The sequence below is a fragment of the Cloeon dipterum genome, chromosome 4 (genome assembly GCF_949628265.1).
Source record: "Cloeon dipterum chromosome 4, ieCloDipt1.1, whole genome shotgun sequence".
In the NCBI taxonomy this organism is placed as follows: Eukaryota; Metazoa; Arthropoda; class Insecta; order Ephemeroptera; family Baetidae; genus Cloeon; species Cloeon dipterum.
In genome coordinates this window covers 30,467,950-30,486,599 of record NC_088789.1, presented here as the reverse complement: position 1 = coordinate 30,486,599, position 18,650 = coordinate 30,467,950, and the positions used below count along the sequence as shown (strand labels likewise).

At 40.2% G+C, this 18,650-nt stretch overlaps 5 protein-coding genes and 1 long non-coding RNA gene across 6 annotated transcripts; 3 read left to right on the top strand and 3 right to left on the bottom strand.

The window, feature by feature from the left end:
* Positions 1 to 156: 156 nt before the first annotated feature.
* Positions 157 to 3,436, bottom strand: LOC135943755 (serine/threonine-protein phosphatase 6 regulatory ankyrin repeat subunit B-like). The gene is made up of 6 exons (XM_065490419.1): positions 3,403 to 3,436; positions 2,681 to 3,278; positions 1,743 to 2,259; positions 1,452 to 1,690; positions 925 to 1,155; positions 157 to 682 (listed from the first exon to the last, which is right to left on the bottom strand). Exons 1-6 carry the CDS (start codon positions 3,434 to 3,436, stop codon positions 157 to 159), a joined length of 2,145 nt encoding a protein of 714 aa, XP_065346491.1.
* Positions 3,437 to 4,895: 1,459 nt separating this feature from the next.
* Positions 4,896 to 6,309, top strand: LOC135943754 (putative ankyrin repeat protein RF_0381). The gene is made up of 2 exons (XM_065490418.1): positions 4,896 to 4,929; positions 4,988 to 6,309. The coding sequence occupies exons 1-2, from the start codon at positions 4,896 to 4,898 to the stop codon at positions 6,307 to 6,309; spliced, it is 1,356 nt and encodes a 451-aa protein (XP_065346490.1).
* Positions 6,310 to 6,874: 565 nt separating this feature from the next.
* Positions 6,875 to 8,263, bottom strand: LOC135943753 (putative ankyrin repeat protein RF_0381). The gene has a single exon (XM_065490417.1). The coding sequence runs from the start codon at positions 8,261 to 8,263 to the stop codon at positions 6,875 to 6,877; it is 1,389 nt and encodes a 462-aa protein (XP_065346489.1).
* Positions 8,264 to 10,002: 1,739 nt separating this feature from the next.
* On the top strand, positions 10,003 to 11,897 carry LOC135943752 (uncharacterized). Its single transcript, XM_065490416.1, has 2 exons — positions 10,003 to 10,835; positions 11,369 to 11,897. The coding sequence occupies exons 1-2, from the start codon at positions 10,003 to 10,005 to the stop codon at positions 11,895 to 11,897; spliced, it is 1,362 nt and encodes a 453-aa protein (XP_065346488.1).
* An 878-nt stretch (positions 11,898 to 12,775) lies between these two features.
* LOC135943751 (putative ankyrin repeat protein RF_0381) lies at positions 12,776 to 14,266 on the bottom strand. Its single transcript, XM_065490415.1, has 3 exons — positions 14,017 to 14,266; positions 13,654 to 13,788; positions 12,776 to 13,419 (listed from the first exon to the last, which is right to left on the bottom strand). Exons 1-3 carry the CDS (start codon positions 14,264 to 14,266, stop codon positions 12,776 to 12,778), a joined length of 1,029 nt encoding a protein of 342 aa, XP_065346487.1.
* A 1,797-nt stretch (positions 14,267 to 16,063) lies between these two features.
* LOC135943485 (uncharacterized) lies at positions 16,064 to 17,399 on the top strand. The gene is made up of 2 exons (XR_010575199.1): positions 16,064 to 16,817; positions 17,240 to 17,399. It is a non-coding gene; the product is annotated as an uncharacterized LOC135943485 (long non-coding RNA).
* Positions 17,400 to 18,650: the final 1,251 nt, after the last annotated feature.

Genomic DNA, 18,650 nt, shown 5'->3' with positions numbered 1-18,650 from the left:
CCTCGCCGTGAGCATCCAGAATCCAGAGTTGCACATCGTGTTATAGTGGTACGCATGTTAATAAAAATATTCTTTCATTGTATCATGTTTCAAAAAATCTATTTCACGCTTTAATTGACCCACAATTATAAGATTTTTTTGTTCCTGGAGAATCTATTAAGCATTGTCTTCCGTAGAGCGAACATCTTTTACCAACAAGGAACAAAAGTATTCCTTCAGATCTTCATCTCGAGCAAAGTGAAGCACAGATTTTCCATCGGCGGTCAGTTCATTGGGGTCAAGACCCTGGTCGATAAGCCAATCACACATTTTGCGGCTTGCGAACTCAGCAGCAAGGTGGAGCGCGTTTCTGCCGTCCTCTGTCTTTTCCCTCAACAGAGTCTTTTCCTTCGAGAGAAGAAACTTGGCACTGTTCAGTTTGTCCTCGACGACGCAGAAGTGGAGATAATTCATCCCTCTTTTCCCCTTCAGCCTGATGTTTGCGTCGCACTGAAGCAGCTCGTGGGCCACGCCCGTCAGGAGTTCAGCTCTGAGTGCGTAATGTAGCGGAGTTTCATTATTCGCGTCGAAGAGGTCGACTGCCACGCCCATTGATTTGTGAATGTGTTTGATGATTTCCCTTCCATAAAACTTGTTCAACGCGGCGTAGTGCAAAGTCGTAGCAAGCGTTTTCTTGTTGACACTACGGAGAATGAATTCCAATTAAAATGACTACCTAGATTCGTGAGAATGTCCGATCTCCAAAAATTGATACTATTTTTCAAAAGTTCTTTATTTTAATGATAAATTTTCCAAGCCGATTTTAATTTACGTTTGTAACTTTCCCGCCGTGCCATACCAGACGCCATATTTGCGCGTCTCGTGAATACAAAGTAGCAAGTTGGAGATTGAACTTTTTTCCGCAGCATGAACGACGTATTTTACCTGATTTTGTATTTTTTGCCGCTGCATTGTTGAGAAACCCACAGGAACAATCCAAGAAAAGCGTGTTGAGCGGCCAAATGCATCATGTTTCTTCCATCCTCGTCAACTTTCTTCATCAATTGTTTGTCCACTTCGTAGACAATTTTCGCGCTCTTCACATATCCGAATTTCACGCAGTGTTGCAAAAAATTGCAGTTTTCCTTCATAACCGTGAAATTGGCGCGCATTTCCCTTCGCAAAAATTTCACCACATTTATGTTTCCACAGGCGAGAGCAGAGTGAAGTGCGGTTTCTCCAAGTTCATTCGTATCGTCTCGCTAGGAGAAAAATTTGACATTTTATTTCTCAAGTCGGAATATCAACCTATACTCACAATTGACAGGAAATGTTTTTTGTCCAGACGTAGTAAGAATTTGATGATTTTTGCCCCGTGAGTACGGTTTTCTGCAGCGTAATGCAAGACTGTATTCTTCCGTCCTGTCACTATCCTCGGATTGCTTCTCCCTGAATTAACAATTGCTCTGAACCTGCTACGGCTGGCGAATTTGGCCGCCGCGTGGATGAGTTGATACACTTCCGCGTCAACCAGATTATTGTCAAAAATATAATACAGAGTGCTCATTTCTCCCTCGCGCATCAGCTTGTCAAGAAGGTCATCAACGCAATTCGTGTCGATTTTTTTGGCACCTTTACTTCTCAAATAATCCGCTATGCAAATGTTTTCATCCCCCAGGGCGTAGTACAGGGGACCCTTAAGAGGGCTCCTCTATTCATTAATAAGTTAAAACGATTCTATCTACTAAAAAGAATGCTCTTACCAATCTCAAGAGTTGAAATTGCATATCCTTTTCCAAAATGTATTTGATGATTTCGATTCCGTGCTCGTGGTTATTGGCAGCGCAATCCAGGACCGTGCGATCGTACACTCTGGTTCTTTTCCTCAGACATTCGACGCCCAATGCCTCTACAAGATTTCTGAACTGGTCAAGCGTGGCTACCCCTGCCGCAACGTGAATGGCGCCAAAATCTACACCCATGCTACCTTCCCTGTAAATTTTCTCACAGATGAACTCCACACTCTTGACCTTAGCAATGCCCACTAGGTAGTTGAGTAAGGGTTGATCCTTCCAGTCAAATTCGATTTCAGCGCCTCGCTCGACCAGTTCCTCCGCGGCACCGATGTTTTCCAGTTCCAGGGCGTACATCACGGGCCGTTTTCCCACTTTGTTCTTTGCATTGTAGTTCAGTTGGATATTTTTGGAGCTCAGGAAGGAGATAATTTCGGCACCGTGCTCCATGTTGACGGCTGCGTTGTGCAGGACGAATTTCTTCCACCTAAGAGAGAACATGTTCATATTATTTAATTCTTGTTATTCAGCAAAATGACCTTAGGACATCAGACAATTGAAGTGATGTATGTGGAAGATAAAAACTTCAATGGTATATTCTAAAACTTTTGTAAGCTACTAGTATGAGTGGGTCACCACTTAACACACGTTACAAGAAGCACCGTAATTTCATATTTTAAATTGTTAATTTATTGTTTATTGTCTAATAAAAGCTAGGCGGCCGAATCACTCGGTCATGGCAAGCAGAAAATCAGTGGAAACGTAAGAAAACCCCGATAAGTTCATGTTTTTTGGTCTCAATCTAGAAAAGTGTCAACAAAGTGCTGGTCGCAAATGAGAGAGTAGTAAATTTCCTGAGTTTCAGCAATAGCAAAATAACTACACAGTCATCAGGGTTCACAACTCACATATCAGAGGAAGGATCTGCTTCTTCCAGCAACCATCGGAACATCTCCTTTCCAGCATGCTTCGCCGCGAACAGAATCATATCATTGCCATATCCGTCCCTCATTTCCATTAAATCAGGGTAGAAGTCGTGAACGGACTTGGCATAATTCAGGTTGTTCTCCTTGATGCAAAATCGGAGCAGGTTGTACTCATTCTCCTCATCAAACAGTTTCGATAGAAGCTCGGCCGTGCGGTAGTTCTGATCATCGAGTGCGATGAAAATGAGGGAACGCCAGTAATCGCACCTCTCTTTCACTATCTTGGACGCGAGGAATTCGACGATTGGAAAGGAACACGTTTTGTTTTTTATGGCATAGTGGAGAGGAGTTTTGCCATTTCCACACTTGTCGCTGACGTTGGCGCCCCCCTTCACCAGGAACTGGCACACCTCCAGGTCGGCGAACTGCGCGGCGAAGTGCAGTTCCGGGATATCGCCTCTCCAGTCATTGATGAAGGCCAGTCTGTGCTGCAGGAAGCTTTCTTTTATGACTTCTTCGCTCACCCGAGGTTGCTTTTCTTTAATACGTGAATCTGGTGAATCTGCTATCTTCCGTTTGTCTGGGTGTTTGAGTTAAAAAATTGTATTAATTTTAGAGGTAAAAGAGATACTGAGAATTAGCTGTTATTTAACAGCCAATTGATTTATAATCTAATTTTACATAAAATATAATTATAAACTCACTGATGGCGGAAGTTTCCCTTTTCTTTGACGACATTTTCCGCTCAAACCAATTTCCTCTTCCCCAGGAGCTGCAAACACGAATTGATTTTAATTTTCAAAATTCGTAGCTTCACATTTCTTTTTCTCCGGTCAAAAAGTGCCGCAAGAATGCCGGCAATCAAAACGAAAGGGAGTAAAGCGACAAGACAGTCTTGTTGGTTCCACCGGCTGTCGCTGTGGCGCTGCTGTCTCCATCAAAAAGCTAAGCAGTGAATCACTAATGCAGTTCCCTGTTTAGCTACCGGCATTCTTGTGGATATAGATTCAAAAAAATAACCACCAAAGTAATATGGCTTAGGCATTATTAAAAAATTATCAAAATATAACAGATTTTTTGAGGATAGACAGAAAAAATAACTCACCGTTGACGAGAAATGTGTGGTTTTGGGGAAAGAGGATTATTTATTCTTGGTGCAGCAGCTGGGTTTGCTGCCGAGCGCCGTGCTCCTATTTCTCCCTCTCGAAGCTGAATGAGCATGAGCAGCAGCTCTCGGCTTTTTCTCCTTTTCTCGGAGGAGGCAATGAACTTTTTGAGCATCGAGGGGAAAAGTTGCAGCCGTCTTTTCAAGGCCAATAGCAGGGAGATATTTAAAAGGGGCTGTTTATGATTGATGGCATTTTCCCAGAGCTGCTTTAAGCATTTAACTTCTAGACCGAAATTCCCTTTTCTCGTTCCTTCAAAAGTGGTTGGCGAAAAACGTTTTCAAGATTAAAGAAGATCAGTATTAAAAAAATAATCCTCTCATGAAATTAGTTCATTTTATTGGTACAAATAAATTTTGTTCTCTCGAGTTTAATTTTTAAACGCCATTTGGAATGCAGCTGCGTAAAAGATTTGTGATGAAAGAAAGACAGCAACATAGGAAATAAATCATTGCTAAGTGCCAGAAACTGCGAATAAACAGTCCAAAATTTAGAATATATAAATTTACGAATCTTAGAAAACAGGATGTTTCTTCATGAAAAACTTTTAGGATTAATCTATCTGTTTTCAAAATGGAAAACCCTAAATTTCGAAAATTAATGATGACGCCATCTGTGAGCAACAGCAAGATTTTCCCGTGCCCGCAACACCTGATAGGCCAGTCCGGCCCTAGATTGCTCCCAAATCCCTTCCAATTTTACAAGTTCTACTCCTGAGAAGCTCAGTCTTTACCGCTGAGTTGAGGAGAAAAGAGCAAGTTAAGCCAAAGCAGACCCTATTTAATCGTTACTCTCCGTCGGTTAAACGTTTAATAATTTTGTGAGTATTCACGATTAAAATTTTAGTTATTTTGTTAACGTTTTTAATTTCCTGCCGCAGATTCTGCTTTGATTTTGGCTAGTTGAAAGAAAGATTGAATTAAGTGAGTAAAATAATTATCATTCATTGCTATTCATGGAAAAATGTCACAATAGAACAGCTCGAGATTTGTGCACTGGAATCTAAAGAATCTGCTCCTGTTGAATAGAGAATGGAATCCACCAAGAAAAACCCAAAACGTGCTGGTAAATGTTTGAAATATTTTCTTTTGTTGACAAATTCTTGAATTCTATTTTTCTGCAGTTCAAGCTCCCGACTCAGAGAGTGAGAAAAGATTGGAATTCAACGAGTTAACTCGCTTGGATGAAAAACTGAATTTCATAGAAAAGAACAGGGGGAAAATTCCTCGAATTCTTTTCGCGGCAAAATACGCAGATGAGGAGGTTTGCCGGCAGCTCATCGCAGATGGCGCTGACGTTTCCAAAATTTTAGACAGAAATGGCGCCAACGCCTTTCACTACGTTGGCATGAACCCCTCTGGATCGAAACTCGTGGAATTATTCCACGAACACGGCACCAAAATCGACAAAAAGGCCAAAAATGGAAAATTGCCACTCGCGCGCGCCCTTAAGATGAGAAATTTCGAGGTTTCTCTCAAATTGTTCGAGCTTCTGAAGCAGAAAATCAATTTCAACGGGAATATTCTGGACTGGTGCATCGATAAGAATGCTTTATATTTCTGCAAATTCGTGTTCGAGAAGGACGCATCGCTGTCTAAAGCTAAGACTGAAAACCTCCTAATCAGAGCGGTGCGGCGTGCTGACCAGAAATTGTGCCAGTGGCTTTTCAAAGAATGCCTGGCCGACGTGGACCTGGACAGTGACCAAACCTCAAACTGGAAGGAAGAGATTTTGTTCGACGTCGCCAGCAACTTGAAGCACGGAGAGAAAATCGCACACTTCCTGCTGGAAAATTACAAAATCGACGTAGAGAAGAAGAGCTTGTTTTTCCACCACACACCCTACAGCCACGCCATAGCGATGGAAAACAGAGGCGTCGCCAATGCTTTGCTAATACACGGCGCCATCCTGGAAGTGGACATCGATCCGAAAACTGCGAGGCAAATCTATAGAGGCAAGGGCTATAAGGAAAAGATACGCGAGTTGAGCAGGATATTATCGAGTCATATCGAGAATTTTGGAAAAGGCAAAAATTTGCTGCAAGTCGCACTCGAACTGAAATTCATACACGCAGCAGAGGCGTTGTTTGAGTTGAATTTCGACAAGAAGATGAACAAAATAAACTACCTGCACTTTTGTGTGGAGAAGAACAATCTGGAAAGTGCGAAGCTCGTTCACTCGAGAAACAAGGATCTGATGAAAGAAATGGGGCAAGATGGGAAATACGTCCTGCATCTGGCCGCGGAGCGTGCTGACCTGGACATGTGTCGGTGGCTGCTGAGCCAAGGGGCTGACCCTGAGGCCCTGACCTCGGACGGAAGGTCCGTGCTGGATTTCGCGGCCAGACAAGAAGTCAAAGATTATTTTCAATCCGTACAAATGTCAAAAGAAATTCGAAACGCATCCAAGAAACGTTTTGTTGATGTCAAAATTGGTCACGTTTGAATTTGAGAATAAATGAATAAATTTGCGGCGTTGAAAATGATCCTATTTAGACTCTTTTATTTCCATATATGATTCGTGTTTTCACAACAAAGTCTAAAAATAATTCGAAACGTATGATAAAAAAGCTTTCATAACTATTAAAAATAGACTCTCCAATCCTCTCTGATCCATATGTTCCTATTAACCATCCCCTCTAGCTTCTTCATTTCTCGTGCGATCACAAAATTTCTGCTGCGGATTGTTGACTGCCCTGGTATAAATTAATCGACTCCTGAAAAGCCTCGAAACCCTCAAAACGCACTGCTCTACCCTGGAAGAGACTACTTCTTGGCAAAGAAGCTCAAAATACTCGCAGATGTCAAGCCCCAACTGAATAAAATTTGCGAGTGCAAAGGCAAGTATATAAAATTATTTCGATTTCTTTTACCTCCCAGTTTTTAAAAATGAACTGAAATCAAAGATACATACAATCCCTGAACAAATTCACAGGATCATTTATTTAAGAAATTTAAGTGTAAAAATCACAGTGAATTCTGAAGGTGGTGGAATATTGACAGAGTCAAAATTAATAAAATAATGTCGCGAGTTTGTGTCTCAGCGTCAAGGTCGGGGTGATATTTCTCAGCCACTGGATCATGGGCTTGTTTTTGAACTCGGTGGCGATGTGCAAAGCGATCTTTCCTTCTCGTCCTAGTCCTTCGACCAGGCCTTTCTTCTTTCCGTATACAAACTTGGCGCTGGGGAACTGGTTTTTGCCCACGCAATAAAGCAGCAGATTGCATCCATTAAAATCGACGTTTAAATCGGCGCCGTATTTGATCAGTTCCTCGGCAGCGTCCAGTCTTGCATTGCCAAGGGCAATGTGAAGCGCCGTTTGGCCTAGCGAATCCTTTCGATTCACGTCATTCGCGGACATTTTCTGGGCAAAGAACCGAATGTGCGCCAATCCGTGCGACTCATTCAAAACAGCAAAGTGGAGAACCGTGCACAACGAGTCTTTCACGACAGCGGCCACGTCCAAACCCTGACGGACCATCCATTCGCACACTTCAGGCCTCGAATACTGAGAAGCAAAGTGGAGAGGAGAGACGAGGAGCTCATCCACCTTCTTCTTGACCAGGTTGAGGAAATCTCCAATGCTCTCGGCCTTCACGTTTTCATCGCAGATGAGTTCTATAAGAAACAATTCTCTATCCAATATTAAAGCACCATGCTTCTTCATCAGAAAATCTGCCACGGGGATGTTTCCTTTCGAAAATGCGCATTTCAGACAAGACTCCAAATCCTTCGTAAATAATTTCAGACTGTACTTTTCGATTAAAAAAATAGCGATTTGCTCGCCGTGCTTCATGTTGTCGCCGCATGCCATTATACCGTGAAGGAGCGTTTCGTTTCTCACATCTATATGATATTCCAAGCTGCTTCTGCAGATCTCGATGACCCACTTCATGATGTCCAAGTCCCCGTACGCTGCCGTTACGGGAATCAGAGATTTAAAGTCGATTTTGTTGTCCACGTGGCCCGTGGACGTGTTTTTCTCGTATAAAGACTTCAATTTGTCCAGTCCGATCGCATTGCTGATGCAGTGTGATAGGAAGCTCATATTCAGCAATCTTAAGCTGAACAGTGTGAAGGCGAAGTCGAAGTTTCCCTCCTTAACGGCAATAATGACTGCTTCCTCCTCATCCTTATTTTTTCTTTGGATGTCTCCTCCGAGGCTCGCGAAGTATTCGAGCAGTGCCAAGCCGTGCGTGGCGTTCCTGGCGGCGTAGTGGAAGACGTTGGAGCCTTTTTCGTCCACGGTGCCGACGACATTGGCCCCTCTTCCCACGAAATAGCGGCAAATTTCCAAATCACCCACTTTGGAAGCGAAAAGCAGCATCGGAGTTTCACCTCTGTTTTTCTTGACGAATTCCTCCTTTTCTTCCAAAGATGCCGTCGTGGGGAACTCCATTTGAAGAATATTATTTTTAATTTTCAAGAGGTCGTTTTTCTACAATGTAAGGAATATTGGAATGTTAGAAAAATGCGTCAATGAAAGGAATTTAAAAAACTCACTGCTCTCCTTTTGGTACATCTGCTGCGAGTCCATCGATTTATCTCTTTCCAGTTTGAAGGGTAGCGTCGAGAGAATTCAAAAAATTCTGGAAAAGAAAGGATACAAATCTAGGAAAACGGTTGACAGTATTTTGACAATGGAGGATTTATAACCTCTTGAAGTATTTTTACAAAAGACAACAGTTAAAAAAAGATTGACTGCTAAATATAATTTTAATTTTGACACCGTCAAAATAATTATATTTTTTGCAAGAATTCAACTGAAATTGCGGTTTAAATTCAATAAATTTTGTATGTTTAACAGTGGCGCCATCAATTCGCAGCTTCGAACAATTAAAATTTCCCAACTCCTGAATTATTAACAAATTAATCCCTGTGCATTACAAATTTTTAAAGATTTACACCATTACAATAAAATAAGACAAGTAAGAAATAAACCTTCCAAGCTAAAATGAGCGAAAGTAAATATATAAAAAGTGACCCTTTCCAGCCCTCATATATAGCGGTCCTAATATCAGAATCTAAAGTGTCTTGTGGGACCGATTCACCCTTCAATTCACCCCTGCTTGAGATAAAAATATGATAAAGTGAGATTTGCGGCGTTTAAACCAAGATTCTAGGAAAGCAATCTGATGAGATAAATTCAGAATTATTGTTAATTCCGACGATCAAGAGTGCGACGCATCTTTTTACCTGCTGCGCTGCTGCACGCGGTTGCTCGGGACTCAGGGCTACTGCTACTGCTGACTCTGCTCACCGGACCACTCGACTTCCTCCTATAGATCAGGCGATTCAGCCGTATTTGAGAGCAATATCGATGGCGGAAGCAAGGGCGGGAAATTCAAAAATTTAAATACTTCTATTTTGAAACTTTTGAACCTTTTGCAAGTAAAGGCAATTCATCAGTTGTACAAGCCCTTTAAGTGTTTGAAACCGCCAACAGATGGCGCCACCGTATACTATAGTAATAAATTTAATTTTAATTGTCTAACGTTTCTACGGCGAATGGTAGGACTGATATTATGGTTTTCAGAACTTATAAAGAAACAATTCCATAGAAGATTAAAATTATTATTTGAGTATACGGTGGCGCCATCTGTTGTCGGCTTCGAACACAACTGGTGCGTATTATTTATGTAAATATGTCCTTATTTCCATCAAATAAATCTTTGCTTTCGATATATGACAGCGATTTTAGGAATTTAGCTCCACAACAGGCTAAGCAATTCCAACAATTCACCGCCAACTAAAAATTCAAGACGTTTCCTTTTTGAGAAGGCAAAGGTGACAGCGGTTTACATGAGTGCCTGGAGGAAGCAGAGACGCGTACAGATTCGTCACAATTTTTAGACAAGGGGTTGCTGTTGAAACGGCTCTTTCACATTAAAGTTTTAAGTGGTTCGAGGCTTTTCCTCAATTTTCAAGGTTTGTATATTTTTTAATTGTAACTGTTTGGTCGATTGATTTAAGAAAATTCACATTTTATGTTTCCTGCAGAGCCAGAACCTGAATCCCCTATAGAATGAATTATTACAAAAGGGAGCCTCTGAAAAGAAAGATTGAAAAAATCAACCACCGTAAGTACAATTTAAATAGAAGAAATTCCCAAAATCGAAGTGTTCCTTTTGTATAGATATGTCAGAGAAAATTCCAAGGATGGAATGCAACCCAAGGGAAACGCTTGAAGAAAAAATAAAATTTTTAGAAAAGAATAGAGCAGGCGATATTCCAATTCTTCTTTTCGCGGCAAAAGTTGGCGATGAAGAAGTTTGCGAATATCTTGTGCAGGCAGGCCATTACGGCGGCGTAACCGAAGCTAAAAGCGGTGCCAATGTCTTTCATTTTGCTGCTGAGAACGCTGTCCACGGACTGCAATTGATCGAAATATTTTTAGTAAGCCACGGAGCCGATGCCCAAAAGAAGAATTACGAAGAAACTGACGCAGTCACACACGCTTTTAGGAACAAAAACATCTATTTTGCGATGAAACTATTCAAATTTTACGAATACCCGGGCAGCCTCCTGCTTCACTGCATTTGCGAAGGCCTGGAATTATTGAAATTCGCTTTTGAAAAAGACAATTCAGTGGTGAAAAAGAAAGGAAGTGATCGATTCGACGAGAAACTGCTAATCGAGGCAGCCATGTACACGGACCTGCCAACCTTGCAGTGGTTCCTCAGCATCTGCGGCGAAGAACTGGCCAAGGACGACGGCTGGAAGTTAGATGCCGTCCTCAAAGCCACGCGGAATAAGAGACACGGCAGAAGAATCACCCGCTACCTTCTCAAATCCTTCAGATTTACCCTGACAACTGAAAACCTGGCACTATTACTGGGCGAATCCCTGATACAGGGAAACATCAAGATGGCGACAACCCTGTTGGACCACGGTGCCGACATCAAACTTGTGGCTGATGAACAAGCTCCTCTGCATTTTTGCGTCGTGGAAAATTCCTTAGCGGGCGCCAGGTTGGTGATTTTTTATGATAGGTGAAATTGAATGTATGACGTGCATGAAACAATGATTTTCTGCACCATAAATTTGATTTTTCCGATATTTCAGTAAGAAACCTTAAAGACTGTCTTTTACGAAGGTTCTGAGCTCACCAATCGATTCCTGAGGGTCGAATTAAATAGAGTAGATATTTTTCGCGGCCAAAAAGTGCAGCGCGCCGTGCGAACTATTTTTCCCGCCAAAACAATATGAACGTAAACGCGAGAACTGCGCATGCGTGAGCGCTGGTTTGAGCAGTGAGCACTTGCAGAGAGACCACCTGTACAAATGAATTCTTTGTCAGATCCAGCCAGCTCTGACGCATGCGCACTTATCGCATATTCGTTCATATTGTTTTGGCGGGAAAAAAGTTCGCACGTCGCGCTGCACGTTTTGGTCGGAAAAATATCCATTTAACTAAATACGACCTTCAGGAATCGATTGGTGTGCTCAGAAACTTCGTCAAAGAAGTCTTTAAATGACCCTTAACCTTATAAAAAACCCTCAGGTTCGTGCATGAGAAGGACAGAACGCAGATGGATTTGATGACAGAGGACGGAGAAACGACGCTGCACTTGGCTGCCGAGTTTTCCAGCGTCAGGATGTGCGAGTGGCTGATCAAGGAGGGCCAAGACCTCAGCGCCATCAACCCGAAGATGGAGTCCACCTTTTTGCACTGCGCCGCTTACAACCACGACCAAGGAGGGAAAATCATTCGGCATTTCGGCCAACGACTGCGTGAAGACCTGAACAGGCGAGACAAATTGGAAGAAACGCCACTGCATAAGGCCCTGAAATCGAGAAACCTGAAAGCGGCAGAGGCGCTAATCGAGATGGGCGCCGACCTGGACGTGAAATTAAAGATGTGCAACCTGCTGCTCTACTGTTTGGGCAACAATGTGCTCTCTAGTGCAAAGTTTATTTACGCTAAGGACGCTAAACAGATTGAAGGACTGGGCAAGAACAAGGAAACGGGTCTGCATATCGCTGAAGAGTATCAAAACTATCACATGTTAGAGTGGTTGCTCAACGTATAGCTGTCCCTCCAAAGATGTGATCCTTTTTTAATTCGCGTCAGAGAGTATATTTCAGCAATAAATAACAACCTTTTTAAATTGTAAACTATAGTAATTCATATTCACTACTTGTATATCTAGAAATAAACTTAAGACTCATATCGAAATATTATTTTATTTATGAAAGTCGATGCTTATTACTCAGCAGCGGAGAATAAGGATTAAATTACGATGAAATCATCATTGAATAGTAAAAAACAAACATCATCATAGCTTACCTTCACTGATGGCCAAAAATATAAACAAATTCCGACTGCAAAGTGAGGAACACGGTCAGCAGTAAAAAGTTATTAGTAAACATCAGATTTTGTTATTGATAATTCTGATATTTCTGATCTTAAGGAGTTACGCCCACTTGACATGCCTGCAAGAACCACGTGACCACATCGCGTGACGCTCACTTAAAGCGAGTGACGTAAGCAATGATCATATGATTTCTCACAATCAAGAAGCATTAAGTGGGCGTAACCAGCTTGGAGATCAGCAGTCAAAACAGAAATTCTTACTGCCTAAATGGTGCAGGTACGGTTGAAAAATTATTATACTGCCATTTGCTGATCTGCTTGCTCTTTTTTTTTAAAAAAGCAGGACGCCCGCATGTTAAAGTTATTCTTTTAGAACAATCAATGAATGAACTTCATAACAGGAAAAACAGTAGGAAATAAGGGCCATACGCATCCATCCAATCTTTGATTCTGCGCGCTCAGTAGAAAAGCAAACTCAACAATTATACTGGTGTTGATTTAAGAAAAAGTTTAATTTATGCTGTCATCTTTTTATTCCGATAAAGTTATTTTGTATATTGAAAATTGCGGACCTTATTCATTCCAAGAATTTATTCATGAAACAATTTCACTTCCCTGCCTGTTAATCAACGATTGAAGACACTTCTTGACCTCCTCACGGGATGTCAATTCCAGCACTGATTTTTGTCCAACAGACAATTCTCTGGGATTGGCCCCCTTTATCACCACAAGCCATTCGCAGATTTCTTCGTTAAAGTAGTCAACAGCAATGTGCAGAGTGGTTTTTCCTCCCTCTCCCCTTTTCTTGATCAGATTTTTGTCTTTCGCGTCCACGAATTTGGCACATTCCAACTTGCCAGCAACGATGCAGAAGTGAAGAAGGTTGTTCCCTTTCCATTTCACGTTCAAATCGGCACCGAGTTCAAGCAAAGCCTCTGCAACCTCAACGTGTTGTCTTCTGTTGAACATGGCAAAATGAAGGGGAGTGAAGAAGTTTGTGTTGATTTGGTTCACGTATCCGCCTAGAACGTTCTTTCCGAATTCCTTGATGATGTCTTCTCCATTGATGAAGTTTAGCGCAGCGTAATGGAGGAAGCTGTCAAAAGTTTTGTTGCTTAAGATGTTGATGTCTTGACCCTGATTAATCAGCCACCAACACATTTCGACGCTTCCAAACTGCGCTGCGAGGTGGAGAATGGTCCCTCCATCTTCACAGATCTCATTTATGAGGTGGCCATCTTTTGCATGCACGAATTTCGCAGCGTTTAAATTGTTGCGCGACACACAATACTGCAACAAATTTTTGTCTTCTATTTTCATTTTTGTGTCCGCAACTCTCTGGAACAACTCTTCAATTTCTTTTGCACAGAATGAGTAGTGTCCTAATTGATGAAGGAAAGCCGATCTATAGGCATTTCTTTGCTGAGCAACGGTGAATTCGAACCTTGAGAACAAGTAATGAAGAATCTTACTCGCTTCATTTTTACGGTTGACGGCAGCGTCAATAAGAATATGTTCTTTCCAATCAGTCTCTTCAAAGCGGTTGACGTCGATTTTGACTTCTTCCAGCAACCACTTGCACATCTCCAGATTTCCAAACTGGCACGCTGTTTCAAGGATGGCAAAACGATCATATGGGTGTTCCCACAATCTCTCTTGACCCTTGTAATTGTTATAAACTATTTTCGCGAACATCAACAGATTTTGCACGATGCAAAAATGTAGCCATTTATTGATTTTTGCTTTTCCACCATTCTGTCTCTGAGAGTGATTATGTAGTTTCAGTGCAGGCCTGTAATTTCCAGCTTGGACGGCATAATCGATTGCTTTCTCACGATGAGCATCTTCTTCATCAATGGCTAACCCTTTTTCCACGAGGTAGTCTATTATACTTTCTCCGTGGGCTGCGTTCATGGCGGCGTAGTGCAGGGGTGTAGCGCCAAAATCGCTGAATTTTTCGTTGACGTCGGCGCCCTGATCCACGAGGCGCCGACAAACATCAACATCGGACACCCTTGCCGCGAAATGGAGAGCGGGTATCTCACCTTTGTTCTCTTCAACTAATCTCAGCTTTTTCTTTATCATTTTTTCGTTCTGCTCATCCAATTTCATTTTCTTCTCCTGCTTAATTTTTTGCTCTCTCTCTAGTTGTCGTTTTCCTGAAATATTTGACCAATTTAAACTATTTATCTTTTGCATTGGTGTCTCAGCCGCGTTAATTTGAATGCCCAGCCATTGTCAAATTTTATTCCTACTGTTCCGGCTGAGAAATTTGAAAAAATTAATAAATCAAATTTGTTCTTTTATCTTTTCAAGCTATTATATACTCTGCCAAACGTCCCAGAAGGATGAAAATATATTTCTTCCCTGCGACATCCGTTTTTCAACAGTTAAATAGCTGATGGCTGACCACGTAAACAAAAGTTTGCTGGCTTCGAGACTTCCGTGTATATCGGCTATAAAAATCTATACTCACTCCTTATGCTGGAAGAATCGGGAATATACTCTTTCACTTTCACGTTGTTCATTTTGAGTTTTCCTCAACTGGAAACAAAAAGAATCGAATTAATAAACAATTTTAAGATTTCAAACGATATTTATCACGTCTCATTTTGTTCAGAAACAATATTCTAATGATCTTGCCAATTAAGGGAATCTTAAAGTGTTAAGAGCTACAAAATAAAGACACTTTAATAGAGTTCTCAAAGTACGATCATTACGATATCCAAAAGATCCCACTAATATATCAGGGTTAGGAAACACCCGGGCTATTTAACCTTTTACAACACCCTCCTGGGTTTTATTGGGGACAATTTCGGTATCTTTAATTTTTTATGGGGAGTTTCAGATTAGATTTTGTCAAATGCAACTTGGTCAGGACTTATCTAGCTTGATAATTATTCAGGAATTTGCCATTTATCTAGATTAACGTCGCAAAACCTTCACGTATCCTGGCATTAATTCAGGCCGCATAGTAGTCTATGACTGCTTACGCTGGTTAGTTTTTAGAATTCTGAAAGTTACAGATAGTCCGAGCAAAAACATAACGAAATTTGAGTTTCAAAAAGTAATATAAATATTGAAAAATTCATCATAATGAAGTTGCATACTAAGCGCTCAATCTTTCAATGAAGCATTTCGGTCACGACCTTAATCTCACGACGAAGTCAATTTTTATTCTTTTTCCTTATGACTGATCCCTATATGCTTAGATATTAGCTCAGTTAAGCAATAAAGGATAATATACTTTAAATATTGAAGCCTTGAGTAAAACAGAGTGGGTCTTATTGGTTTTTTAGCCTGAGAAAAAACCCGGGTGAGTTAAAAGCCGAGTGTGCAAAATTTGGATCCTCAAATCAATCTTTCAACGTATTAGAAAAATAAATGCCAACATATAATGGAGAAACATATTACTTTTACTCGCTTGACAGCCTCTGATCCATAAGAATAAAAAAACAATTTTCTCTATTATATTGTAATTAAATCAGTATTTTTAGTTGGGATACCCCTTGAATTGGATGAGATTATATTAAAATATTTACTGACTTTACAATATAAACTGCCCCGCATAAAAAAATATAACCCAGGAATATCCGGAATAATCTTAGATTAATCAAAATTTACCCGAAAAAATTAATCCAAAAAAATGATCCAGGATTAATCCTGTATTAATTGAGATTAATCTATGAATGTTTAAGATCAATCTAGAGATTAATCTAAAAAAATATTCTCAGATTATTCTTTAGATCATTCTGAGATTAATCCAAAAAAATAATTTTTGGAATTTTCTAAGAATGAATCCAGATTAACCTTAAAATGTTTTAAAGTCAATCTAGAGATTAATTTACAAGAATATCCCTGGAATAATCCCAAAGGGGAAATTTGAATATAAGTTAATAGATTATCCCCAGATTATTCTATGGATCATTCTGAGATTAATTCAAAATATTTTTTTAATTTTCCTAGAATATTCTTTAAAAACCCGAAAAGAGAAGAACTTAGATATTTTTCTTACAATTAAAAACACAAAATTAAATATGAAACATAATTTAATCAAGAAAATTAACTGCCATCTTGTTAAATAATATCACAAAAATATTTTTCTGGGAAATATTTTTTAATTAAGTCGATAATTAAATTTTAATAATAAAACCTAAACCTTTTTCGCATTATCTAATACAAAATTATGATGCCTTTTTTCAAAGAAGCTGCCCAGATTAAAAAAGGTAAAAAATCATAAATTCGATTGAATAATATAATTTCTTAACACAAGGAGTCTTAATTAATGCTACCGACAAACGTGCAAATTTGAATAAAAGGTCAGAAGTACAAAAAAGGGTTAAAAGGGCGATTTTAGTGTGCGCGTGGTAGCGGCGGCTGCACATGCATGCACGCACTTGCATGGAATGCCTGCTGCTGCTGCCTCTGTTGTGGAGCGGGGGAGCGGCGACGGGCGGTGGCAGCAGCAAGAGACTTACAAAATCCTGCCTCGCTCTCTTTGTCTAACGCGTCAACGGTCAACCGCCGTTCAAAGTTAAAGTTATTAACGGACGCAGGACGCCGGACGCCGCCAGTAAGGGACAACACGGACGTCCCGCGGACTCGGACGGATGGCCTGGATCTTGCGGTCAACAGGGTAAGTCCCATTTTATAGATTAGCGTCCTAAGAAATTAGAACAGATCGCGCAACTTTGAAATCCAACGGTTTTATTGTAAAATTACACTTTTCGCCGCTACTTGTACGGTTTTTGCCACCAATATTTTGATATGGGATCCTCTCCAGTCCTTAATGTTCTTAATTAGAACCCCATAAATAAGTTTGGGTGGCGGAAACTGTAAATCGGTGAGGAAAAATGTAATTTTTCCATGTAAATCGCGGTGCCTTTTTTGTACGCTTACGAGAATTTTTATTACACATTCTGATTCAATTGGCTTCGCATGGAAAATGGAAAAATATTATGCATGAACTTGACATACTTCTACCTTCCATTTTCCAAGCACAGCTAATTGAAAAAAGCTTTTATTTATTTTTTTCTACGAGTCGCTCCCTTTTTTTAGCTTCAAGCCGTCCGCAGCTGTTTTGCACGACGGGAAAAGATACAATCGTTTAAGTTCTGCAGTTTGGGCTTCAAGATTGGCGGTGCTGGCATCGAATGAGAGAAAATTGTGTACCTGATATGATTAAAAACAAATAAATTTTAAAAATTCAACTGAATAAGTTTGTAATTATTTAAATAATTCCCAATTATATCGCAGTAATAGTAATGACAGATTTTGAAATATTCTAGGAACAATCTGAGGGTAATTTTAAGAATAATTTAGGGATAATTTTTGTCACAATCTATGTTAACCTTAAAATGATATTAGAATCACCTAAGAACATTCTAAGATTGTCCTCAAAGAATAATACAAAGTTAAGATTTGATACGCTAAATATGAATCCTAGATCAATCCAAAGATTAATCCATAAGTATATTCTGAGAATGTTCTAAGATCATTCTTTAGAGCTTTTTGAAACAAAGCCCGGCAGAATAATCCTGGAACATTCTTAGAATATTCTCATAAATTAATCTACAGATTAATCCAGTATCACGAAAAACCGTATCATAAGTTCATATATAATTAATTTTTTAGATTAATCCTGGGCGAAGTCGGTATATTCTTAGAACATTCTCAGGTGATATTTTTTTATGCGGGGGCCACTCCGTGCCTGTTTGAATTTTTTGGTCCAGTCCGTGCTTGCGACGCACGCATACCAAGCAGCAGAGCCAATAATGGGGGAGAAAAAATGAACAAGGTACACATGGCGCGCATGCAAGGAAAGATTAAAAAGACAAATGTTTTTAGAAAGAATTACAATTTTTAGTGCTGCATTGAGATCTCACTGTCAGAGAATAAATGTTATTTTTGACTCAATTAAAGTGTCAAGGTAAAGGTCTACTCTTTATAGAAAAAAAATCGAATTCATAGCACAAAGGATTTAGTAGGACGGAAAGCGGGTTGAGATAAAACTTACTGACTGATTGATTAGATTTCATAACAGTTATTCTCAATATAGATATTTAAAAAGCGATTTAGTATAAGAGACTTACGGAGAACTGAAGCTGCAACAGACGAGAAAATGTGGTCTGTTATAGAAGGCTGACGCGCTTACTGCTCGGCGCTCTGATTGATAATGAGAAGAACTTGGCTGTGCTGCTGGCTCACAGGGTTGAAAAGGTGAGGGACCTGGCAGCTGCAAAGAACATTCCAAACCGCGGGTGTGTGGGGGTGGTTTGGGAATGAAGCCGGCTTACTAATGTAGAGAGAAAAATGATTTTGCCGTCACTAAAGCTTCCACGGAACAACATTCTTATTTATTTACGAATTTTATCTGGATTGCAATAAAAATTCACCGAAATTTGGTTACACGTTTTTTTTGACGCGATCGTGCCTAAAATAATTATAATTCAACCAACTTGACGAAGAG

Excerpts from the sequence above, each read along its gene's own strand:
- LOC135943753 (XM_065490417.1), bottom strand. The coding sequence starts at position 8,263 with ATGGAGTTCCCCACGACGGCATCTTTGGAAGAAAAGGAGGAATTCGTC.
- LOC135943754 (XM_065490418.1), top strand. The coding sequence starts at position 4,896 with ATGGAATCCACCAAGAAAAACCCAAAACGTGCTG. Across the intron at positions 4,930-4,987 it reads GAAAAACCCAAAACGTGCTG|TTCAAGCTCCCGACTCAGAG; the intron begins GTAAATGTTTGA and ends ATTTTTCTGCAG.
- LOC135943755 (XM_065490419.1), bottom strand. The coding sequence starts at position 3,436 with ATGTCGTCAAAGAAAAGGGAAACTTCCGCCATCA. Across the intron at positions 3,279-3,402 it reads AAGGGAAACTTCCGCCATCA|ACAAACGGAAGATAGCAGAT; the intron begins GTGAGTTTATAA and ends TCAAACACCCAG. Across the intron at positions 2,260-2,680 it reads GCAGATCCTTCCTCTGATAT|GTGGAAGAAATTCGTCCTGC; the intron begins GTGAGTTGTGAA and ends GTTCTCTCTTAG.
- LOC135943752 (XM_065490416.1), top strand. The coding sequence starts at position 10,003 with ATGTCAGAGAAAATTCCAAGGATGGAATGCAACCCAAGGGAAACGCTT. Across the intron at positions 10,836-11,368 it reads AATTCCTTAGCGGGCGCCAG|GTTCGTGCATGAGAAGGACA; the intron begins GTTGGTGATTTT and ends AAAAACCCTCAG.
- LOC135943751 (XM_065490415.1), bottom strand. The coding sequence starts at position 14,266 with ATGATAAAGAAAAAGCTGAGATTAGTTGAAGAGAACAAAGGTGAGATA. Across the intron at positions 13,789-14,016 it reads TGATGAAGAAGATGCTCATC|CGTGCCAGTTTGGAAATCTG; the intron begins GTGAGAAAGCAA and ends TCCTTGAAACAG. Across the intron at positions 13,420-13,653 it reads CAACCGTAAAAATGAAGCGA|ATGGCCACCTCATAAATGAG; the intron begins GTAAGATTCTTC and ends TGCATGCAAAAG.